General features: G+C 41.2%; 3 protein-coding genes across 3 annotated transcripts; all 3 read right to left on the reverse strand.

The window, feature by feature from the left end:
* Window positions 1-1,552: 1,552 nt before the first annotated feature.
* Window positions 1,553-14,009, reverse strand: lpcat4 (lysophosphatidylcholine acyltransferase 4). Its single transcript, XM_069158948.1, has 13 exons — window positions 13,376-14,009; window positions 11,783-12,146; window positions 10,938-11,050; window positions 10,346-10,406; window positions 9,615-9,673; window positions 7,783-7,817; window positions 6,777-6,831; window positions 6,333-6,415; window positions 5,298-5,423; window positions 4,550-4,706; window positions 3,646-3,738; window positions 3,050-3,185; window positions 1,553-2,297 (listed from the first exon to the last, which is right to left on the reverse strand). The coding sequence occupies exons 1-13, from the start codon at window positions 13,463-13,465 to the stop codon at window positions 2,113-2,115; spliced, it is 1,557 nt and encodes a 518-aa protein (XP_069015049.1). The 5' UTR covers window positions 13,466-14,009; the 3' UTR covers window positions 1,553-2,112.
* Window positions 14,010-14,786: 777 nt separating this feature from the next.
* On the reverse strand, window positions 14,787-19,420 carry emc4 (ER membrane protein complex subunit 4). Its single transcript, XM_069158954.1, has 6 exons — window positions 19,278-19,420; window positions 18,530-18,693; window positions 18,044-18,158; window positions 17,427-17,580; window positions 17,155-17,315; window positions 14,787-15,849 (listed from the first exon to the last, which is right to left on the reverse strand). Exons 2-6 carry the CDS (start codon window positions 18,649-18,651, stop codon window positions 15,814-15,816), a joined length of 588 nt encoding a protein of 195 aa, XP_069015055.1. The 5' UTR covers window positions 18,652-18,693; window positions 19,278-19,420; the 3' UTR covers window positions 14,787-15,813.
* A 1,013-nt stretch (window positions 19,421-20,433) lies between these two features.
* On the reverse strand, window positions 20,434-23,715 carry LOC138203801 (axoneme-associated protein mst101(2)-like). The gene has a single exon (XM_069158795.1). The coding sequence runs from the start codon at window positions 23,713-23,715 to the stop codon at window positions 20,434-20,436; it is 3,282 nt and encodes a 1,093-aa protein (XP_069014896.1).
* Window positions 23,716-24,527: the final 812 nt, after the last annotated feature.

A 24,527-nucleotide genomic window follows, 5' to 3' on the forward strand; every position in this document is an offset into this window, starting at 1 on the left:
AAGAGTGAAGCAAAAGAGGGAGACTATGAAAGAAAAAAAGGAAGCGCTGACCGAAAAGACTTTCAAAAAAGAGGCAGACAATGAGGAGAACGAGGCTAAACTCGCGGTCGGCCGCGCCCGCCGACGCAGTCAGAGGCTGTCGGGCCAAAGTGGAAAAGAAGTAACGTTTACAACAGCGAGGGAAGAGGAGGGGAAGCAAAGTGAAGACAGCTGCGAGGCGACGGCTCAAATCAGCCCGGAGACGGATGGGCCGATTTATGAGAAACACAAGAGACGGTCCTCGAGAGGAAGGCAAATATGTAAGAGAAAGGAGAGTGATTGTGAAGAGCAAAGCAGAGGAGCAAAAATGAACACAGAAAAGGAAGATTTGGAGAATAAAGACCAGAAAAAGTTTATGGGAGAGATGCGGAAATTGAAGGTGGAGGCAGGGAAACAGTGTGACGCCAATGAAACTAGTTTTTCCTCTGAAACGGGGGGAAATAAGGCTCTTTTATCCAAAACGACGAAGAAGAAGAGAGAAGACGAGAGGACTGAAACGCCCGGCATGCTGAGGCAAAGTACGAGGAGCACTGAAGAGAGACCGCGGCCGACTCCTACGACCGGAAGGAAAACCAAATGCTCAGAGGTGGAGACAAAGTCCTCGCAGGACACCGAACCGGAAGGACACGCGAAGGAAAACGCAAATGAGCCGCAATGTTTGTCCGTTTTCAGCCCAATGAAAAGAAGAAGATGCCGGAGAGATGAAGAGGAGGCCGGGAAAGAGTCGACCCGGGACGAGGTTTCTGGAAACCGTCTCGGCAGTGGAGGAGCGGGACGGAGACGGAGAGCTCAGAGACATTCAGGAAAGCACTCTGGTGTAAAAGATTCAGGAGACGGTCCACTGAGGGAGAGAGACGAGCGTGAGCATCCAACCGCGAGTCTGAAGAAGTCTTCGGCGACAACACGTGTGGAAAATCCCAAACCCTCCCCCGTTCCGTGTTCGAAGTCCATCCGAGGGACGACACCCACCGCAGCCCCAAAAAACAAAACCTGGGAATTAAGGTCACTCCGTTTGAAGATTCAATCGGGCCCCGAGCCGAGTCCCGACCGGACAGCAGACGTAAAAGGAGACTGGGAGAGGCCGAGGACCCGAGCCTCATACGGAGTCCAATGCAGAGACGAGGGGACGAATGTGGGACGGCTAAAAAAAACACGAGGAAGAAGAGCAGTGGGGAGGAGGACCACACCAAAGAGCAACACGGTGACAGAAAAGAAAAGAGGTGGAGCAGAAACATCTGGTTTTAAACCGCCATAGTCCTCAGCGAGGACGAAAAGATGTTTAATTTAGGCGGACAAAAAAACAAAACGAACATTCAAAAAGCGACAGAAAGCAGAACAAAAAGGGGAATCAACACCAGCTGTGCTTGTAAAGTTGTCTGTGACTCACAACAACAGCTGGATGAGAAGAAAGAGTGAACAATTAATGTGCATTTGGTGCTGTGGGTACATTTTTAAGTAAATGCAAAAACAAAACAAAAAAAGAAAGAAATTCAACGTCAAGATCGACAACTACTTAAAATAATTCACAGTTTAATATTTAGATATAAAACCAGTCACAAAAAAATGGAATAAAACATTCATTTTCATAAAATAAACATATGGATTTACAGTGTTTGTGTATTTTGTTGTTGAGTGACAGCAGTCTGTGCAAAGAGAAACCAGCATACATTTTATAAATAAGACATTTTATGACTTCAACAGCATCTGGAAGAACATGTGAGGACAATTTATTATATTATATATAAATATTATTATTATATTGTCAGAGGAATAAAAAAAAGAAAAAAAAAAGGCACAGTGGTAAACATACACACACCTTCAGGTACTCAGCTGACCTCACACACACACACACACACACACACACACACACACACACACACACACACACACACACACCTCAGAGCCGCATCATTTAGAGATACTTAAAGTCGTTTTGGGTTTTACTATCTGTACAGTTGACATAAAAATACATCCACAAACATATCCCTCAAAACTTTTAAAAAATACAATCTTTGTCGATTATTTTGGTTTAATTTGTACAACAAACCTGACTGTCGAGAAATAAAAAGAATCTCAGTCAAACTTCTTGTTGCTGTGAAGGGAATTGTTGTCGTTGTGCGCATTTCCGTTGTTGTTCACTGCCTTCCCATTGGTCAGAGGGGTGAGTGACAGCCGAGAGCCCGCCTCCTCCATCTGCAGGTATTCGTTCACCACTTTCTGATAGGTCGGGTGGGTCGTCAGCACTCGCAGCAGATTTTCTGTGGAATCAAGGACTTTAAAAAAAGGTTCTTTTTGTATTGCTTTAAAAAAAAAAAAAAAAAAAAAAAAAATCGGCTAATAACAACACGACCCCAGACTGTGAGCTTATTAATAGCTTACCGTACAATGATCTGAAGCATGGACTGTATATAAAAGTGGACGTAGCTTCCGGCTCTGAACAATGAGGCTAATACAGAAGGGTGCAATACCACCGGGTGCCACTAGAAGTCAGCTGGACTTCATGTAAAAGTGACGACTCGTGCGGTCAGTAGAGATAAGCAATGACCAAAACAAAACAAAAAATGAGGACGGACAAATACAGCAACAACTCCCTGCCACAAAATAATCTGTACTTGATTATGTTTGTAAAACGCTGTGTAATGTTCCTCTGTGACTTCTGCTCGTTTACATTACCAGACACAACAATCTTTCAAAAGAGTGGACAGAAATGTGATGCAGTTTGTTTAAGCACACGTGGCGAGAACAGATTTAAAAAATATATATATATATATATATATTTCCACATCATTAGCATCACATTCGTCAGCCCCAAAACATTCAGCATTTGTTCCTTCATGTTAGACACATACGCTGGAAGCAGGTGCATCTTTGCTTGAGTGCAGAAAAACGTTCATTTTCCACCCTGCTGCGATGGAACATGTTCCTGCAGGAGCAGCGGTGAGGAGCCACGCCCCCATAAATCATTCACGCCACATTAGACATAGGAACAGAAATGATGGCGAACGCTCACCTTCAGTAAGCCGGCCCCCATGGGAGGCCTCGGTGTAGAGCTCGGCGGTGTTGTGCTGAGGGAAGCCCAGCAGCGCCCCCATGAGGGCAGACAGCTCCTCTGCACTCAGGCTGCCGCTGGCCTGTCTGTCAAACAGCTGCAGAAACGCAGACGGTGGGATCAGAAAATTAAAAAAGGAAGGAGGTCTGTACTTCGTAGAACAGCAGGTAAAACAAAAAAATATATTCAATACATAAATACATTTAAAAATGTTAAACTGTATTCTTACTAAGAAAAAAAAAAAAAAAAAAAAAAAAAAGGAAAAATGATTATTAAAAAACTGAAAAACATTTGGCATTAGATTATTATGGGATTAAATCATAATTTTAAATTGATTTATTCACAAATGTCATGCGTGTATGGTGTAGTTTGAGTTTTGTAGTGTTCCTGTTGAGTTTTATGTATTTAAAAAAAAAAAAAAAGAAAAAAGGCCTGACACTGCAAATGACCTGAGATCACATATGGTAAATGCTGTATTGTGCGGCATCAATTTAAATACACATGAAAGAAATAAAACGGGAGAAATATTCATCGTGCTGCAGTCGGACAGGACTCACGGAAAACGCAGAGTGAAGCAGCGACTTGAAGCTGACGAATCCAGCGAGGGCCGAAACACTCGAGTAGATCTGTCGCAGGTCCACGGTGTCGTCCTGCAAACACAAAAGTTTGGTCGCACATTTCGTCACTGCTTATAATTGTATTTGTGTAAACAGCAGAAACTGAGATGCAGTACAGATTGTTTTTTTGTTGTTTATTTTTTTTTATCAAACTGATAAGTTTTAGTCAGCGTGTACATTTGATCAGGATACCGAGGACGTTCTGTGACTTTTCTGGAGTTATAAACATTAAGATTAAAATTCACAAAACGTCTCCAGTGAATGAAGCACATCATCAGCCAGCAAACGGGTCCGAACGCACAGAGCAGAGTTTTGGATAATGAGAAGGGAAAGAAACTGAAAACCTCCTGGAGTTATTGGTATCAGAAAACGAGCACCGCATTATGAAGATGTAATCGAGGCTTTTGGAAACAAGTACGGCTGCAACTCGCAAATATTTTCATTATCAATAATTTGATTAACCAAATAAACGTTGAGTCTCCAGAATATCCGGAAATGCCCATCACGGCTTCCCGGAGCAGTGATGCTTTGTTTTTAAATGGTTTCTTTTGTCCAACAGTCCAAATTATGTTCAAGTTATTTAAATTTGACAAAAAAAGGTACCAAATATTCACATTGAAGAACCAAAAACAGACTATCAGATTAATCGGTTAATCGTTGCAGCTCAAGAATCAGGACTAATTTTCAGAGTTAAATTCACCAGATCTGACCGTATTTGACTCTTCTGGAGGAGCCGATGGTGAAAACAATAATTGACTGTATACATATTTATATATTCAGTGTTAACATCAAACAGTGTGCACTCATACCTACAGTACGAAAGCCTTTAAATCCCAGAACCCACCTTCGAGTAGAGGCCACAGATATGGACGGCTGTCTGTTTATCCGTCAGTGAGACAAGAGAGGCCAGCTCTTCTGCGCTGACCTTCGACCCCTCGGTTGCCGACTGACACCTGTCAATCATTCTGTCCAGCGCTGCTTCTACCTTTGGTGCATCCAGACTGACGAAGAGACAAAAGAAGATGGTGAGAAGAAGAAGAAGAAAAAATAAACACATTGACAGGTTTCCCACTTTAAATTCAATGTTAAATGACTTTCAGTGACTAAAAATGAATTTTCATAACCTAAAATTAAGGGAAGAAAAAAAACAAAAACAAAACAGTCACCTTTGTGCTGATCAGACAAACGCTATTTTATTCCCAGCAGTCCGTGAGCTTCATATTCTCGTTCACGGGCATTCCCATTTACAAAACTCAAGCTTAAATAATAAACAACACTTAAAAATGTACATATCCCTGTCATGTTTGCTTTCGTTACCAGCTACAGGAAAAAGAAATTTAAAATCACACCTCGACTGAAGTGATATTTGACGAGCGGGAAGGAGATAAAACCAATCAGGAGGCAAATATATGGAAAACCATTTACTGGACAATATCAGGTTGATAGATTTGCTGATATTCAATGACCTGACTCAATGAAAGAACAAAGGCCTTGACTTTCCAAGTCTGGAATAAACCTATTAGGAGTCCCTGAGTGTTTCATTAAAAGCCTTTTCCTCACAGGTTTAGTTCAAACAGGAGCTCCTCTCTCACCCATTTCTGTGCAGCAGCGACAGCGTTTCTCTGGCGGGCGAGTCCAGAGGGAGAGAGAGACCGCCCAGTTTACTCACTGGAACCCGGCCCTCCATCACGTAGTCTGTGGCTGGGATTCCCAGGGCCCTAAAATACAACAACAACAACAATAAAAAACACATCACAAAAGCTGACAGGGACACAGAAACGACTCGCAAATACACAGCCTCAATTCGATTTGGTCCGCATGAAGAGCCGAGTTATGACAGAAATATTTCCATCGGTGGTGTTATTTTAATGGCAAATAAAGCGCCAGTGTTTTTGATATGTCAATGAATGATATTAGAGGAACTGGACTGACTGACTCAAGAGATTCCTTTTATAGACATCAGAGTCTAAAGTTTAGTTTTCCTCCATCACGCTGCTTTCTGTTTGCCAGAGAATATTTCAGTCCTCACGGGTGTTTATGGCATCAAAATCTTGGAATAGACAGTAAATAAAAATAATTTCTATATTATCTCTTTTTTTTTTACCTGCCATTTGACTTATTTTACATTTCCTCTCTTTCCTTCTATTATGTCTCCGTAAATTTGTGGTATTTTCATTTTATTGTGAAGCAGCTTGTGTTGCAAATTTGAATGAAGGACGCTGTTTAAATCAAGTTTGACTTGACGTCTGCAGACATGGACTGATGAACTAGATAAAATCCTCCATAAACAGAGCATTGGTAGTCTCATTCATTTACCTGTTTATGCCCGTTTTAAATCTAATCTGAATATGTGGAGGAAGTAACGCATCAAATACCCTAATATTGACAGCAGTGATGATAAAACTCGGCCTGATAACCAAGTCAAGTTCACGACCTCAAGTGCGAGTTACAAACTCAAAAAGTACCAAACAAGGCAAGAAAAAAAAAAAAAAAAAAAAAATCTTCCAAGTGGCATCTACAAGCCTCCATTCATAATCTATACACTTTAATATCACTAATTACGCTCGACATTACCTGCAGTCTGGCTGTCAATCATAAAACCAGCCCTCTATAAATGTGGAACTTACTTGGCCATGAGTTTCTGAACATTGTCTGCGTACAGGATGGGGTCGTTCTTCTCCTCCTCAGACGGGTTGTAAACTGGAAGGAACTGCAGCACAAGAAGAAAAAAAAAGAAAAGGAAAAAAAAAAAAGGCGACTTTGGTTTCTGTCATCACGGCAACAGCTCAACAGTTTGGCAGGATCATAAATAAATAAATAAATTAAAAAAAAAATAATGAAAACACACCTACACACACCCTGCGTTACTGATTAATGCGATTGTTGCTGGACCTGCTACCACAACCAACGGTGATGTCAGCGGGAACTCAACACACCCAGAGCACATTTTACACAACGCCGAAGTGTGACGGAGTTACACCTGTGCTGACTCAAAGACTTTGTTTTTTTTTTGTTTTTTTTTTCAGGGTTGTGATGAGTTTTTGTGTGCGAGGCGACTGATCTGGTCTCACCTCAACAGTCATGTTGGTGTAGAGCTGCGAGGTGGTGTGCCAGAGAGCCTCAATCCTGGTGGGAGAAAAAAAAAAAAGAAAAGAAGTGATGTCAGTGAATCTGACAAGGAACAACTTGATCGCATGGTTGAAAAATCGTTTGACAAATGTGTCACCAGAGCACAAACTGATGCGTCTTTTTCCTAAACCTGATTAGAATAATTTGGTGATCATGAAAGCTGGAGTGTGTGTGTGTGTGTGTGTGTGTGTGTGTGTGTGTGTGTGTGTGTGTGTGTGTGTGTGTGTGTGGTGGAGGGGGGGGGGGGCTGTACAACAACAGGTTTGTGTTTCGGCAGGATACATTGACGTGGTGAAAACTGCTGTGGCATGAATAAATAACAATATTTGTTTATTGCATGTTTATTTTACTTTTCGTCTTACTTTGAAAACAGCAGAATTTTGCTTTTGATGGAGGTTTAATGAAGCCAATATGGATCAATTTTCCACTAAGGGATGTACTTTGATACTAATATTACAGGAATGTTGTGACACTCTATATTATCTGAAATCCCTTTTAAAAACAGGAGGTAAAATAACCAGACATCAATGTTTGTCTTTGGTCACTTAAGAGAATTGACTCAAAGTCCATCCTCACATTGATAAAAACATAACCGACCGCCACTTCCTGTGTACATTAGGACTTTCAGCCATAGAAAAAACAAAACTGCCCAACAATCAGAAATATAGCAGCTGGGCTTTTCATAAAATGCGTAGCGGTGGAGTCACTATTTTCATATTAAGTGGGAACGGATGAAATCTCTTTCACAATACTTCTTAGGATGCTACAAAGAAAGGAAATTTAAGCGTTAGAAAACAGTCGGAGAAGCTCCAAGTTGAACTTCCTGCCCGCGTAGAAATCTCGTGTTTTTATCATGGTCGCTTTTATTATCTAAAGCAAACAGTCATAAATAAAACACAGTGACATGAAACGTATTTTATAGCGGTGAAGAAAAATGGAGGAACTCACCATGTCGTTCCTTTGTAGGTCCAGCGAACAGTATCCTGAGGAAGAATCACAAAAAAAGGCATTAAAAAAAAGCAACACCAAACAAAACGACAACAACAACAACAATCTCCACCAACAGGCCGAGTGGGAGTTTAAATTTTTTTTTTTTTTTTTTTTTTTTTTTTAAGTTTTATGGCGTGTGTAAATTCTTGTCACATCGTCACACACCCCCACATGAACCAGTATGCAAACACGGTCAGGCACAAACATGACACGAACACAACCGCAGCCTGATAAAAATGTGGGAGAGGAAACGTTCGGAGGAGACGAGGAAGAACCGCGAAAACAAAGTGAGAACAAAACACCTGCTGTGACAGCAGGTTACACAACTTTCACGAGCACAGCGAGCCTTTTGTTTTTTGACACTTTGGGTTTGTGCACGTAAAGTCTGGTTCATTTTGATTCAGCTGGTCACTTTAATAAAAAGGCTTATAAATTACCTTGAAGTTGAGAAACCGGACTTGAATTTTTTTGGCCAAAAAAAATAAATAAATAAATAAAAAATAAATAAAATTGCCTCTCAAGACACCAAAGTCCACTTTACAATTAATTTGACAATATATTTATTAAAAAAAAAAAAAAAAAAAAAAAAAATGTTGGTAGAATTATTTATCCATTTACATATCTTTTATTATGTAACTGTACTTCACGTTTCTATGCCGAGCTCTTTGGTCAGCAGCTGTTTCTGCATGTACTCTATAAATAAATCTGCCGGGGAAATTTGGTCTCCATATCTGTACAGAGGATATAAATAACTAACCGACCGCCGACCGAACAAGGGAGGATTTACTGTGCATGCAACTTGCAGATGAGTGAGGAGTTAAGCGGGATATTTCATACTCGTACTCATCATCCCTGGACAGAAACACCTTTAAATCACTTTCAGACCTGCTGCCCTTTCAAATCTGACGGCAATCGATCGCACCAGTCTGAATAAACGCAACTCGCTTTTCATGGAAGTCACAACGGCGGTTATGACGACTTGTCGGCGCTAAACGAGTCTGTATGAGGCAGGATTATAATTTACACGAGGATGGTTTTGCATGCAGCGAGCCGACCAATCACGACTGCCCTAAGAAGTGCCTCCTAAAGAATTTACAAAAAAAAAAAAAAAGGTGCAACCTAATTGTACCATACGGGAGAAGCAGGTTTGACTGCAAAGACAAACCTCTTTCAGATTATTTAAGGCAATAACACAAGAGAAAGTACTTTACAAGAACACGAGATCAGAGCTGCAGCAGGCCTGCCGGTCATAAATCACGGTTTACCCTTCTTATTACAACACTGAGGTGCTGCTCACAAGTGTTTCTAACATATATAATATATGTATATTTTTTTTGCATGCTGACTGTGGGAGGATGTAGTTCAAATCCATTCACCACGTGCCTTTTTTGTTTTGTTTTGTTTTTTATTGGCACACTATTTAAAAATATTGCGATAAAAGATCAGAACTGTGAAAAAGCCGTATTTAAACACCCCCCTGCTGCAACCAGTGAGCGCATGAAAACGTTCGACATAAAAATCACGCCATCTCATCTTTCCCAAAATAGTCTTCGCGTCTGGTTGAAACCACGAAAGAAATTAAACAGCAGTTGCTTTAAACCGCCTGAAACAAACACCAGAGCTGCGCATCCCATGTGTGAAAAGGTTTTGAAGTGTTCAGGTGACCCAGTCACAAAAAATAAAAAAAATAATATATATATATATATATATATATATATATATATATATATATAAAAATCATGTTTAATGGTTAATGTTGTGGCTCATTAGATGAACATGATGTCACTCACCAGCTTGTTGGGGTGACGCAGCAGAACAGGTTGGACGGGGACTCCGGCGAGGAAGGCACCTGGTGACAACGAGATGGAGCAATGAGACGGAGGAGTTCATCATCCTGTAGAAAACCACCGAGCAGCTACGCCCTTCTCTTTCATGCCACTCATTCCTGCGCGATTTGTACAAACAGCAGTCGAACCGTCGTCTGAAAAAGACGGGTGGGTTCGGCTTCCGTTTCATGTAATCATTCCGATTAGTGAGCTGGGATTAGGATTCCTGCTGCGAGTTAAATTCTCGGACTTTCACGAACGAAAAGTTGAGTTTCCTCGACAAGTACTGAACAGAGAAACAGTCCGCCTTTGTGCTCAGACAAATTGTCAGCCACATTATTCTATTTCCATCCGTTGGGAGGCGTTTTCAGTACAGAACTAAATAGGTCTCCTTAAATGCTAACAAAAATGCATGAACTTCCTCGGGCGGCCCCGCCTACAGGTCCTCCTCCACGGAGCAGTGATGGAGGCGGCAGGCTCCTTACCGTCGGCATGGTAACGCAGGGCTCCGACCTCCCACATTTGAATAAACCAACAGTAGTCATACAAAACTCCCAATGTGTATTTCCCAGCAGGTTTGCCTTCGTTAGCAGCTACAGGAAAAAGCACCTCTTGATTGAGGTCAGGAGACAGCTTTAATAACACGATATGGACAAATACTTCATGCCGACAATACTTTCACTGCCTCGACTCACCGGGCTTGAATTTCAGAAGAGAGCGGCCGTTCGTCGTGGTTCCTTCGGGAAACATCAGCATCTAGACGAGAATTTAAAAACTTGTACTTGGAGCTTAAAGCAGGTGAATTTACAGGCACGAATCAAAACACACGACCTTCTGCTGACCGCGTATCTTCGAGCCAAACTGCCTCTTGAAGTTTTGTACACGCGTGACTGGTTTCGACATGGCTTAAAACACGCTACGCTGCCCTCACTGAAATGAAATGAACACAGCGTCTGACCCGAAGGGGCTCTTGTAAAATGTAATTAAGGATGTAATCGGAAAAGTATTCCCTGGAGGAGGAAAAGTTGCGTTCCTGGGCTCCCAATTCCCAAAGAGTTGATTTAATGCGAGCTGGTGCCGAAGCAAAGATTCATTATCGTCATTATTATTAATTATTATCATTATTAAAAAAAAAATTTTTTTAAATAAAAAAGAATGAATGAATTATCCATGTGGCTTCATTTTTTAAAATATATATATATAGTTTTCCTGGTGTCCCAAAGTCAGACTGCAGATCTATAAATAATAAATTTGATTGGTTGACTGAAACAGAACAGAACATCTCACCTGAGGCCAGTAGCCTTTGGACGTCAGCCTCTCGTTGAGCTGAGCGGCCGCCTTTTTCCTCGACTCCGGGTCCTTCCTGCTCACTATCACAGACTGGTTAAACTCCAGCAGGGCTGCAACACAAATTTAAAAAAAAAAAATCAGAACCAGAACCGAGGGAGGAGGCCAGAACAAGACGACGGAGATTGAGCGAGACAGGAAGTAGCCGAGCAGATTAGAAGCGAGTCAGTTGTTTATCTTTGGGCTTCCTTGCATACTTTCGACTCTCCTCGGACTCTGTTCCAAATATTGCTCCTGCTTGTTTGGATCATAAAAGCTGGGTGACCTCGATTGTGATTTTCCTTTGAGCACGCTGCACCGTGGATGACAGCTTTAAGCACAGAAAAAGAACAACGACAAGTCGTCCAGGCACTCAGAAAGTTATGGCTACCAACGTGAACAACCGGCCTGACCGCAGCTGCACGAGAGAATCATCTTTCTAAGAGATATTCAGTTTATTATCAAATGAACTTAAACTTTATTACCAAATTGGCTTAAATAATAATGAAATATATATAATTAAATAATTGGCTTTATTAACCATTTAGCTATTATTAATATATACATTTTCCTTTTGATCCAATCAGTGCAGCTCCGTATTCATCATCAGTTTGCAGATTGTTCCTTTAGTTAATCCTTTTTGACTGAAATGCGAGTTGGGTTGATTGGTTGGTTACTTTTAGTGTAAAAACCTGCAAAAGCTCAAATTTAAGAAACCAGAACAAACTGAGGTTTAGCATTTCTGCTTCGACAATGACATTTAACGGACCATCTAAATGCGTCAGCATCATTTGTTACATATTTACCTCCTACGACCGGAAGACTTGTGTTCTCCGACCGCGACACCACCGTCGCCAGCTGGGTGGGACACAGAACCAGCATGTCCAGAAAGCCGCTGTGGGGCGCCACCACCAGCACCGGCGCCTCCTTCAGACCTGCCCTGCGACCTTTGACCTTCACCCACAGGAAGCCCAGCGAGAAGAACGTGGCTCGGCTCAGCAGCAGGATCACCGGGTGGAAGAGCCAGCGCCGCCAGCCCGCCACGGGTCGAGCGCGTTCCTCCTCCGACAGGCCGGCCAATCGTAGCCGGGCGATGGGCCACATGATGAGGAAGAAGAGGACCCCCAGGAAGATGCGGAGGGGGCAGAGGACGCTGCCCAGGATGATTCCCTGCAGGATCAGAAGAAATCAATGGGGGGGGGGGGGGGGGGGTTAAAACATTATGTAGGTCTGCAGGGGCACAGTCACACAGAAGAATCATAATAAAAGCCTCATATATGGTTCCAAAATTGGACTTTCCAATCAATTTGTACGATTTTAACACTTGAAACAATAAAAGTTGTCACGTTTATGCTTATTCGTGAAGCCTGAACAGATATTTTTAGGTGATTTTACGAAATCTTTTTGTCCAAATCTAATATATTAAGTACAAATTGTGAGATCGGTGCCTCCTGTTTTGAATAGTTTAATATGCAATTTTACATACATTCCTCATATCATGACGTATTTCACAAAATTCAAAAAATATTTAATTAAGATCATAATGTTAATTTCAAGAGCTGCAACTAATGATAAGTTTATTTATTATTAATCTGCTCATTATTTTCTTGATTAATTGAACAGTTGTTTGGTCTCCAAAATGTCAGACCAGCCTAAAATGTCTTGTTTTCTTCCAACCAACAGTCCACAACCAAAATATCTTATTTATTATCACAAAGAACCATAAAATATTCACATTTAAGAGGCTGGAATCAGAAAATGTTCAAATTTTTTTCATTTAAAAATGACTCAAAAATGATTAATGAATTATCAGAATAGTTGGCGATTAATTTTCTGACAAATAACTAATCAACTAATAGTAGCAGCTTTAATAATTTCAGCAATGCCGCTCCACTGAAGGGTTATGCATCTCTGTGGTATGTTGTCGTTATCAGTCATCCCTGGATACGCCAGAAACTTATGATCCAACTGTTTGGCTTTGACATCACAGTCAGACAGGCCTGTGAAAGACCTTCTGTTCTTTTAAGGGATGTTGGTTTTGAATGAGAAGGTCATATGAGAAAGAGTAATGAGAAAAAAAAAGTGATTATGAAAGTAAAGAAAAAGAAGGGAATTGTTGTGTTTTGACAGCAAACCCCTTATGAAACTTTATCTGACTCAATCAAGAAATAAAACATAACTCTCTCTGTTTAGTTTGGAGTCTTTTTTTTTTTTTTTTTTTAAATGTTGAACTCTGGCCAGGCTAAAATCACCTGATTAGTTTCAGGTGTCAGAGTTGACTGATGCCATGAAAGACAGTTTGTTTTCCTTCTAAACAGAGAAAATTAAAACTTTTCACGACCGTTTGTTCTCTTTATCATAATTTCAGGCATTAAAAAAAACAACAACAACTACGTTACCCTGATTCTCTGGGCCCTCGTCAGCTTCACCTCGTGAATGAACGGATGGGGAAACTCTGACGTCGCTGCGCGACCGTCGTTCCTCTCCATGGCGACGACGCACACCTGTAGAGTTTAATTACTAATATAATTTTAAAAAGTGGAAAAAAAATATTAATGAATACTCCCGTATCGTTCAAGGAAGTGGAGGAAGTGTTTCTTTAAAAAAATAAAAAAAAATATATATATATATATGTAGCGTGTTTATAAGGTAATTATAGCTATACACTGTTTCTTTTTGAAAACCCGTTAAAGTGTCACGCGCAGTAGAGTTAAAAATAGAGCGTTAACTAAAACCAACCAAACGCTCGCGTAACAACGTTTGAAAGAGCGGAGAAAAGAAAAAAAAAACGAGAAAACACAACGACAACTCGCTTAAAAAACGTTTTAAACTTCTCCGGGATTGTCTGTCCTCCACACGTCGAAGCACACGAGCTGAATCCTCAGCACCCATCCTGTCTCTCTCCTCTTGTAGCGTCCCCTCCTCACCCGTCCCGCCCCTTCACAGCCTGACAGCCCGGCCCACCAACCACGCCGGGGCGGGTCAAGTCAGGCACGTCAGACCGGTTTCCCAAAACTAAACTCTCCCGACGGCTTTTCTATGTTTTTGTTTTGGGGGGGAGGGAGGGAGGGAATGTGTGGAAGCAAATTCCTGGTAAAATAAGAAAAGGGATATCGTCACATGGAATGTTAAGTAGCCTATTCATATAAGAATAACAATGGTAAAAAAAAAAAAAAAAACATCTAAATGAATTGGGCAACATGCTGACTCAGGATGACTTACAGAAACGTTTGACTTTTTTTTTTTTTTCCCCGATCTTTTTATGGGCATCACTCCGACGTTAAGAAAGTATTTAACTGGGGAGCTGCAGTGGTAAAAGGAAAACTATTTTCAAAAGATGTTTTTTTTGTAAATATGTTCCAAAGGGTACAGTCCGCATTAATAATAAAAAAAAAAAAACACTTCTTTGTTAGGAGTAAGAAAATGTATGTATGTAGAGGATGGCCATTTTGCCCAATGAGAAAGACATACAACGGATAAACATCGCAGGATTGAGGAATATCAGCAACCAAAAATATTGACATAAAAAAAACCACATTTCCTAACAATAACAATTCCTATGATGAACTTAAATAGGTCCACAAATCTCACCGAACTTGATACTTTTTCTGACATTCAAAACATGTTTTATTGTCATATCCTCATATGACTGTAACTAAATACGTATAGACGTTGTGCTACTCACCCCTGAAGTTTAACCTCTGCCCAACCTGGCAGCCATTGTTCTCTGTCAAGGGTGTAGCTGGTGATACCAATACCAACCCAACTCATAACATACACCCACAAATAAAGACCAGAAGCAGCAGAGGGAAGGGAACAAGAGGTTTTACTTACTTTTCTGTTTAAAAAAAACTAAACAAAAACATACAAATTTCTAAAAATATCAAATCCCCCAACATACATGTAAAAAAAGAAGAAAAAAATAATAATAAAGAAATCAAAACTCCCAGAACAACATCTCTTTTTCTTCATCCAACACATTTTATTGACACATTTTTAATTCAACCAATAAGGATTTATTTCATAGAACATTTGCTAAGGGAAAATCAGTATAAATTAAAACAGACCTATAAATTAAACAGGTTAGTAAATGTTGCTGGATAGCATGCGCAAATCATGTTGACAAAAATGAAGGGTTTCACTACAAATTTAGAGACCAAAAAAAAAAAAAAAAAAAAAAAAAAAAAAAAAATGTAAAAAAGAAGAAAACACTATTCTACTGCAGGAAAAGACTTTAAAGACGGTGACATCCATTTTATAGATAAAATTCTGTTATTATTGATGTTCGTCCCCCTTAAAAAAGCAGGTACAACTCTGAACTGTATTCTGTAAAATTACCTCATAAATAATCTCCTCTTGTGGAAAGAAAGTTACAGTTGTTTTTAGCAGTAGTCAACATGATGAGCTGCTGGCTTGAAAATCTTTATAAAGAGAATAAGAAAACATGAACGAGGAAGAGCGGAGGTCCTGGTGGCAAACACATGAAGCAGAGCGGATGGCTGAAGTAATGTAACGTTTATGTCAAAAAACAAAACAAAAAAACAAAGGCAAACAATGAGCGTGTGTGTGTGTGTGTGTGTGTGTGTGTGTGTGTGTGTGTGTGTGTGTGTGTGTGTGTGTGTGTGTGTGCGTGTGAATGAAATTGTGGCTTAAAGTCGTGGCCAAGTCTGGATCTGGACAGGAAATAAGACGGCTGGCAGACGTTCGCTCTGTCTGAGCTGAGGCAGGAAGCCCAGCCGGGTGGTGCAGGTGGAGAATGTACAGTATATAACCTCCGTAAAATATCTGAATCCTGTGTGTGTGTGTGTGTGTGTGCGTGCCGCCGTCCTTCTCCTCCTCACAACACCATCCCTCCGCCCATGATCTCCATCCTCTGTGGAGCAGACAAACGCAAAACTACGTCACAACGAGAACAATCAATGGAGTTGCCACGGTGTCCTCATCCACTGTTGGCGCCGTCGTCACAAAATACTCACACCGTGAGATTTTTGACAAATAATCATCGCTAAAATGGATATAATGTCTAAATGGGTAAAAAGTAACTAATAGTAGAGTTTGGTAAGTTCAGAAAATTACACTTAAAGCAGGAAAAGACTAATTGTATGCCAGATAACAATAATATATATATATATATATTCTTGTATCAGGATATTTATATATTGCACAGCCCTGCATAGATATTCAAAAATAAATTTGCAATTCAGTATAACCTCAATCTAGTGTTCGAGTTAGAAATATATAACTTTTGAATATGTTTATTCAAATATATTTGTGTACTATTTGTATAGAGATGACCATGAAATACAAGCTGAAGTCACATGTTCACACGTGCAACATACACACACACACACACACACACACACACGAGTGTTTTATAGGAGAGCGTGTCCGAACCGAAGACTACTTTCACTGATATCAGAGCTAAACAAAATACAAACAATTAAACAATGAAACAACCTTGAGGGAAAAAGCACAGCGGTGCGTTATTACAGAGAAAACACGCATTTGAGTCGTCAAACAACGAAACGGATCCCTGAGACGAGATGTGTTCAAAATCAAGATGCCTCACCAGCTTTTCTAAATCATTTCTATTTCTACAAACGTCATGTCGACCGTGCACGCTGCAGGTTTTAAGTTCGAAAAATTGAAATCAATAAATCTATCAAATCGATGTTACCAACAGATCTGACAAACCTGAACTGTGCAAACTGTTAAAAAACGTCAGTTAACAAAGAGTTAAAAAAAAAAAAAAAAAAAAAAAAAAAATCACTTTCACTCTGCTTCTTGTTGGACCTTCTGAGCTCCCATTGATAAATGAAACGAGTAAATTCTGCCCTCTACTGAGCTGAAAACAGAAGTGCAGCCTTCATGAGGATTTACGTAATAGACGAGTCACAAGCCCCGAGACAAGAAAGCTTGACTAATTCAGGAGTCTCAATAACGACCTAAAATAAAACACTAACAGGACTCGATTAAAACAGCAGCTGACAGTAAAAAAACAAAAAAAAAAACAAGACTTAAAAAGCTATTTTTCCTTGTTAAAACTGCTCTTTCACTCAAAACCCCCCCAACAAAATCACACCAACATAGCACCGAGCTGAATAATAAGCCTGTGAAGTTTGTATCAGCTCGTCTTCTGTGACGTGATTTCAGGCTGCTGTGTGTTCGATCACGTTACCTGAGGTGGTTCTATGAAAGCCAGCCAGTCGGACGAGTGCGTCGGCAGCAGCCCCATCGACTGACACTTGTAGATGGCCAGCGCCGAGCCCAGCAGGTTCCCGACCAGGTAGACGAGTCCCTGGAGCCACTGCTGACTGGAGCTCTCCAGCAGCTTGAAGGCTGAGAGGACGACAGAAGAACACTTCGAGACGGAAACAAAAACGCGGCCGTACGCCAGCGCCAGACGAGGAAATTGACGCGTCGTCGTTATCCGACAGCGCGGCTACTCACTGGCGGACATGGACATGAGAGCCTGGATGGGCCTCCAGGCCATCATGCAGACCATCATGATGGGGAAGATGGAGATGGTGTTGCCCGACATGTACATGATGAACAGGTTCATGGGGATCTGTTTGAGGGGCCCGAGGGCCACGTCCCAGCAGCGCTGCACGGCGGGAAGGAAAAGAGGGCAGACGTCAAGAGGCAGATTCATGTGATGATCTTTAAACGGCTTCCTGCGGAGGATCATAAACCTCTCGAACCCTCAACGAAGCAGGTGACGTCGAAAAGCTCGGACGGCTCCCGTTGACCATGAACAGAGCGCGGAGGACGAGGAAGCTGTGACCTTATGTGGCTTGATAATAATGATAAAAAGAAATCCAAACTAGAAATGCAGCTGAAAGTGCTTCACAGCTGAGTTACAGGTTTTTGTGACCACCGGTATGGAAACGTGTGATTAAAACATCAGAGTTCGTGTTGGCGAGCAGTGATTGTGTGTTTGATTGTGGAGTCGAGGGCGAGAAACTTGTGCGTTTTTACAATAAAAGCTGTCAAAAACAGGAAGAATTTCAGAATCTAAAAAAAAAAAAAAAAAAAAAAAAAAAAGGTGAAATTGAAATCGTCCTCACCTTCTCCACCAGGTTCTTGTCCGTCTCCTGGATGCTGGTGTCGGGGACGGGCTTGTCGGAGTAGCCGATGGGGTACACGACGTCTCCCTGACCGCTCTGCCGGTCACCGCGAGTCCTGCAGCACAAAAAACAGGTTTGTCTTTTAATTCAATTCAGTGTTCAGGCATAAAAAAATATATATATAAATCAGAAAATTGGTGCAGGAATTTGGCTGCGGAGATTTTGAATGATGATTCAGCGGTTTTGTCCGACGTCCTTCACTCTTTTGGCTTATTTACGGTAGAACGTATAATCAGAGAACAGAGCAAAGTGGCATTTAAAAATGAGGCTGCTGTGATTGGTGGACTTGGACCAATCAGACCAGAGGGATGTCCCGACGTCCCCACGCTTCCTCTGAGGACGTCCATGTCAACAATTTTGGGCTTCTGAGCCGAACCCAGAAGTCCCACCAGCTGTTGGATGTTGTGTTCAGGTGTTTCCGTTTACCTGGCGTTGCCCAGGCTCAGCTCCAGAGCCCACTTCATCCTCCTGGCCCCGCCGCCTCCTCTCATCGACAGCGCTCCTCCTCCTCCTCCTCCTCCTCCTCCTTGTCCACCTGGAGACGCCATGGCAACCAACTTGCACTGCTGGACCTCAGAGACAGAAACTACCTGTCGAGATTTAAAAAAAACCAAAAACAAAGCGGACAACAGAAATCAGATGATCTGGATCTCCATCAGCTTTTACGTCGAGGATTTTCAGGTTAATGAACAATATTATTCCATTTTTAGAAGCAAATAAATGATCAAATGTGCAACTGTCTTGTGTTTATCAAAAATCATTTTTCAAAGCTATCAAATTGGCAGCAATGCTTGTGATTTATTACACTAAAGGTGAACAAACTCGGGTCTTTTATTGCACTCCGGGTTTTATTCACGTCTGAACTTTTACGTTTTTAATTCTTTATACAACCTTAATTCAGTTTTATATCGTGTTTTTGACAGAAGTGACAGTTCACTCGGCTGAATATTTATGGCGCACTCACGGGCTGGTAGAAACCTCAACACTAATAGTCATCCGATGTAAAAATGTCATATTCAGCTCATGTTTCGGAAAAAGATGAGCTGATAATTCAGTTCAGTGTTTTCAGCCGTGCAGACGATAGCTCATGTTAAATATCGTGAAGCAGCTCACACATGACGTTGTGCGTTAACAATCCAACACACCCGTCATTTTTTAAAAAAAATGACCTTACCTTATTGAAACATCCAAACTTCTCCCACGGGGCTGTTTTTATCGTTTTGTTTTTTTTTTGATGAGAAGACCGAAAAATTAGCTCGAACTAACGAGGAACAAGTCGACCCCCTCGTCGCTCGCTGCTTGCTACTACCGGGACCCACAATGATGACGCAGTTACGCTGCCAATGCGGATGTTGCGTCATGCCCTCCCCGGTGGTTTCAAAAATAATATAAACTTTAATTATTTTTTTTTAAAGAAAAGAAAAGAAAAGAAAAGAAATGAAATGAAATGAAATGAAATGAAATGAAATGAAATAAAATAAAATACACCAATTATACAGCAAGTATCTCCCATTTTGAGCTGCGAAAGAAAGCTATCATCCAGTTTATTGCAATTTATCATCTGAGAATTTTACTTAATAGTTGCACAGAAACACGGATGCAAATAATAATCTATGTCATTTGTAGGACGTTGTTACACTGCTGTTAACTTATACTGTTAAATTGTTGTTCTCCACCAGATGCTTTAACAGCAGCTTTTTACAAACACAAATGTTAATACTTGTTTTTTTTTTGTCATTACTGTTATGACATTTTCTACATGATTTAAGAAGCTTTTGCCACAGACTGAAATGAAATCATACATACATTATTATACAACATCAATCCTTTTTTGTTTTTGTTTAAATATAACAATCAGCCTTTCAAAAACAATCAACATCCATAATTTGATACAGTGGTATTTTATCATGTTTATACAAAGATGTAAACGCGAGCAGAAATATAACTTTTTATTCATTTTTTTTATTTTATTTTTGTATTTGACTTTAATGAAAGATCTTCTGAAATTTTGGGTCAATTTAGAGTTTCCAATTAGCCTAAGGTTGTTTTTGTTGTTGTTGTTGTTGTTGTTGTGGGAGGAAACCGGAGCATCCCGGAGAAAACCCATACAAACATAGAACTCCACACAGGAACACCCGGTTGTTGTGGTGGTGGTGGTGTGTTCTGTGTGGCTGCAGTGCTAATCACTGAGCCACCGTGGCTCACTGGTCCAGTAGTGGTCTAGTAGTGGTCTAATAGTGGTCTAGTAGTGGTCTAGTAGTGGTCTAATAGTGGCCCAGTAGTGGTCCATTAGTGGTCTAGTAGTGGCCTAGCAGTGGTCTAGTAGTGGTCTAATAGTGGCCCAGTAGTGGCCCAGTAGTGGCCCAGTAGTGGCCTGTAGGCACTAGATCTAGAAGGAAATCTGTTTTTACTGTCTTCTTCTTGTTCTTCTTCATCTCTCTTGCTTTCTTGTCCATCTCCCTCTGTCTCTCTTTTTCACTCCATTCCTTATCCTTCCTCTCTTCTTTGGCTTTCCTTTCTTTCTCCCTTTTCTCCAGCTTTGCTTTCTTCTCTTTCTCTTTCTCCTGCTGTACTTTCTCTAGTTTCCTAATCCTGTCCTCTTTAGATCTCTGAACCAGCTCCTTCCTCTCCTCTCTCACTTTCTTTTTCAGCTCCCTCCTCTCCAGTTGGCTGTCTCTCATCGTCTCGGCCCGTTCGGCCTCCGGCTCCTTGTGTCTTCTGTCCGTTTCTTTCTTTGCCTTCACGACGTCTTCATTCTTGCCTTGTGGCTCCTTCTTCTTCGTCGCCAGTTTTTTTGTCGCCTTCTCAGTTTGAATCGTGGCCTTCTTCCGGTCTTTTTTCACCTCGTCCTCCGTTTTCTTTTTCTTCTCCTTGAGTTTTTTATTTGTTTCCTCGATATTTTTCTCGTGCAGATCTTCATCGTCTGTCTGCTCGAGTTTTATTTCCTCGGTTTCTGTCTTTGCCTCTTCAACTTCTGGATTTAGCTGTACATCTAGTACTTCTCGTTCTTTGTTTAACTCTTCCAGTTTGTTGTTTGTCTCCTCAAGGTTGGTTTTCGTTTCCTCGGTTTCTGTCTTTGCCTCCTCAAATTCAATTTTCTCCGGTTCTTTTTTACTCTCCTCCAATTTCCTTGTTTCCTCTTCAATCTCTGTGTTCTTCTCTTCTAGTTCTCTGTTTGACTTTTCTAGTTTTTTCTTTGTCTCCACCAGTTTGATTTTTATTTCCTCGGTTTCTCTCTTTGCTTGCTCAAATTCTTTTTTCTCCTCCTCCAGTTCTTTTTTATTCTCCTCCAATTCCCTCTTTGCCTCTTCAACTTCTGTACTCTTGTCTTCTAGTTTTTTGTTTGACTTTTCCAGTTTTTTCTTCGTCTCTTCGAGGTCTACGTTCTTGTCTTCCAATTCCTTGTTTTTCTGGGCAAGTTTTTCCTCCATTTCTTTTCTCACTCCTTCCATGTCTTTTGTCTTCTCTTGTATTTGTTGTTTCTCCTCTTCCAGTTCTTTTTTGTTCTCGTCCACTTTGTTCATCGCCTCCTCAGTCTCTCTCTTAGCCTCTTTCAGTTCTTTGCTCTGTCTCTCGATTTCTTGCTCTGCCTGCTGGAGGCCTTTTTTCCTGTCTTCTAGTTCCTTGCTTGTTTCCTTCACTTTGTTTTTTGCCTCCTCAATTTGTCTCTTAGCCTCTTTCAGGTCTTTATTCTTCCTCTCGATTTCTATATTAGCGTCCTTCAGTTCTTTATTCTTCCTCTCGATTTCTTGCTGTGCCTGCTGGAGGCCTTTTTTCTTTACTTCGAGATCCTTGTTTGTTTCCTTCACTTGTTTTTTTGCCTCCTTAATTCCTCGTTCAGCCTCTTTCAGAGTTTTATTCTTTGTCTCAATTTCAATTTTTGCTTCCTCCAATTCTTTCTTGTCGCTTATTTCTTGCTTCTTAAGTTCCTCGATCTCAACAGTCAGTTGTTTTTGCTTGGTAGGAACTTTCTTTCCCTCCAGTTTTTTCCTTTCCTTCTTCAGTTTTGTGACAGCGTCCTTCACTTTTTCCTTTGCCTGATCCAATGCCTCCTTTTCTCTCTCCAGTTCTTTCTTCTCCTCGTCCAGTTCCTTATTCTTCATTTCCATTTCTTTCTTTGCCTCCTCGAGTTGATTTTTCTCCTCAGTGTCTTTTGTATTCTCCTCGAGTTCTTTTTTATTCTTCTCCAATTCCCTCTTTGCCTCTTCAACTTCCGTACTCTTGTCTTCTAGTTCCTTGCTTGTTTCCTTCACTTTGTTTTTTGCCTCCTCAACTTGTCTCTTAGCCTCTTTCAGGTCTTTATTCTTTGTCTCGATTTCTATATTAGCGTCCTTCAGTTCTTTATTCTTCCTCTCGATTTCTATATTAGCGTCCTTCAGTTCTTTATTCTTCCTCTCGATTTCTTGCTCTGCCTGCTGGAGGCCTTTTTTCTTGTCTTCTAGATCCTTGTTTGTTTCCTTCACTTGTTTTTTTGCCTCCTTAATTCCTCGTTCAGCCTCTTTCAGATTTTTATTCTTTGTCTCAATTTCAATTTTTGCTTTCTCCAATTCTTCCTTGTCAATTATTTCTTGCTTCTTGAGTTCCTCGATCTCAACATTCAGTTGTTTCTGCTCGGTCAGGACTTTCTTTTCCTCCTTCAGTTTTTTCTTTTCCTCCTTCAGTTTTGTGATAGCGTCCTTCACTTTTTCCTTCGCCTGATCTAATGCCTCCTTTTTTTTCTCCAGTTCTTTCTTCTCCTCGTCCAGTTCCTTACTCTTTATATCAGTTTTTTTCTCTGCCTCCTCGAGGAGTTGATTTTTCTCCTCAATTTGTTTTTTCTCCTCCTCAACTTTGTTTTCGTTCTCCTCTAGTTTGTTCTTTGCCGTTTCTATTTCTTCCCGAGCTTTCGCCACATCTTTGTTCTTCTCTTCTATTTCTTTGTTAACCTTTGCCAGATCTTTGTTCTTCTCTTCTATTTCTTTGTTAACCTTTACGAGATCTTTGTTCTTCTCTTCTATTTCTTTGTTAACCATTACCAGATATCTGTTCTTCGTTTCTATTTCTTTTTTAGCTTTCGCCACTTCTTTTTTCTCCTTGTTTTTTTTCTTCTCGTTGACATCCTTATTCGTACCGTTCAGTTTTTTCTCTCTCTCGAGTTGCTTCTGCGCCTCCCTCAGATGTCGCCTTTCATCCTCCATTTTTTGGATTGCCTGGTTGGCTGTTTTCTCTGCCGCCTCCAGTATCTTGATGGCGTTTTGCAGCCAAGTCCCTCTGTCGGACATCTCCGTCCGAGTCTCCTCAGTTGTCAGGTTCCTCTCCAGGTTTTCCTTCTTCTGGAGTTGCAGGTTTTCTTCGTCCTTCTGGCAGAGCTGCTCTTGCAGGTTGCTCCCACCCTGCTGGGAGTTGCTGGATTGGGTCCGTGGGCACCCCTGTTCGAAACGAACAGGCTCCTTCTTGGACGCCTCCAAAAGTTTCTCCATCGCGTCCATTTTGAGTCGATTCTCCTCGACCTGCTGGCAAAGCACTAATCTCTGATCAGTCAGCACGCTGATTTGAAGGTCCATATGATCATACTCCCGTCTCAAGAAGTAGTTTTCATGGTGGGAGTTTTCAAACGCCATTCGCCAGTCCATGGCGTCGTTGACAGTACTGTGCTGAAAAGCCTCTTGGAAATTCCTTCTGTTTTGGGCCATTGCACTGGTGAACAATGAAGCCGAGGTCAAATAAAAGTGAAACACTAGACGTCCCTTGGTCCTGCAGCCGTCAGTGGCGGACTGCGGTTTTATCTAGCGGTTTGTTGTCGTCTGTAGTAGACTGTGGTGTTGTGTAGCGGTTCGTAGTTCTCCGTTTTGTGTTTGGATCGATCTTGACTGTAAGTTTTAACCGAGTGCAAACGTGCTATTACTCTCCGAAAGGCTGATTTGTGAATGAGGTTGGAAGTCTGTCCTGCAGGTGTATATATACATATATATATGCTCAGTGTTCAATTGTGATGTCATAAAGGCACGGTCATCACAGCAACAACATTCTAAAGGCGTGGTCATCACGGCAACAACATTCTAAAGGCGTGGTCGTCACGGCAACAACATTCTAAAGGCGTGGTCGTCACGGCAACAACGTCCTAAAGGCGAGGTCACCTCTTTGAATCGAAACATTGACCAACATTCTGAGGATGAAGTCACCTCGGTTTGAAAAAACAAAACAAACAGAACGCTTCATCACTTTGACCCCCAAACTTATTCTGCAAGAGCGGAGATGTAACTACAGACCTTCGTGTAAGAAGCGCTCCTGTTTTGACTTCTGGGGCCTCGTTAGTGCGGTTCATTCTGCAGCGCTCACGAAGCACAGTAATCTGGGCCGTGTACATGTTGTCGCAACATCCGGGAACGGTCATGCGTGTTTCTATCACACGTGACTCGTATGTCTGACAGTCTCGGCATATTTG

The sequence above is a fragment of the Embiotoca jacksoni genome, unplaced genomic scaffold (assembly GCF_022577435.1).
Source record: "Embiotoca jacksoni isolate LCO1_2020_lvr unplaced genomic scaffold, fEmbJac1.0.p SCAF_24, whole genome shotgun sequence".
In the NCBI taxonomy this organism is placed as follows: Eukaryota; Metazoa; Chordata; class Actinopteri; family Embiotocidae; genus Embiotoca; species Embiotoca jacksoni.

What these genes read in the sequence shown, in the direction of transcription:
- lpcat4 (XM_069158948.1), bottom strand. Translation starts at nt 13,465, where the DNA reads ATGGAGAGGAACGACGGTCGCGCAGCGACGTCAGAGTTTCCCCATCCG. An exon ending in TGCGTCACCCCAACAAGCTG is followed by an intron (nt 7,818 to 9,614) that starts GTGAGTGACATC and finishes ATTCTTCCTCAG; the next exon opens with GATACTGTTCGCTGGACCTA. An exon ending in ACCTACAAAGGAACGACATG is followed by an intron (nt 6,832 to 7,782) that starts GTGAGTTCCTCC and finishes TTCTCCCACCAG; the next exon opens with GATTGAGGCTCTCTGGCACA.
- LOC138203801 (XM_069158795.1), bottom strand. Translation starts at nt 23,715, where the DNA reads ATGGACTGGCGAATGGCGTTTGAAAACTCCCACCATGAAAACTACTTC.
- emc4 (XM_069158954.1), bottom strand. Translation starts at nt 18,651, where the DNA reads ATGGCGTCTCCAGGTGGACAAGGAGGAGGAGGAGGAGGAGGAGGAGGA. An exon ending in CTGAGCCTGGGCAACGCCAG is followed by an intron (nt 18,159 to 18,529) that starts GTAAACGGAAAC and finishes TTTGTGCTGCAG; the next exon opens with GACTCGCGGTGACCGGCAGA. An exon ending in ACAAGAACCTGGTGGAGAAG is followed by an intron (nt 17,581 to 18,043) that starts GTGAGGACGATT and finishes CCCGCCGTGCAG; the next exon opens with CGCTGCTGGGACGTGGCCCT.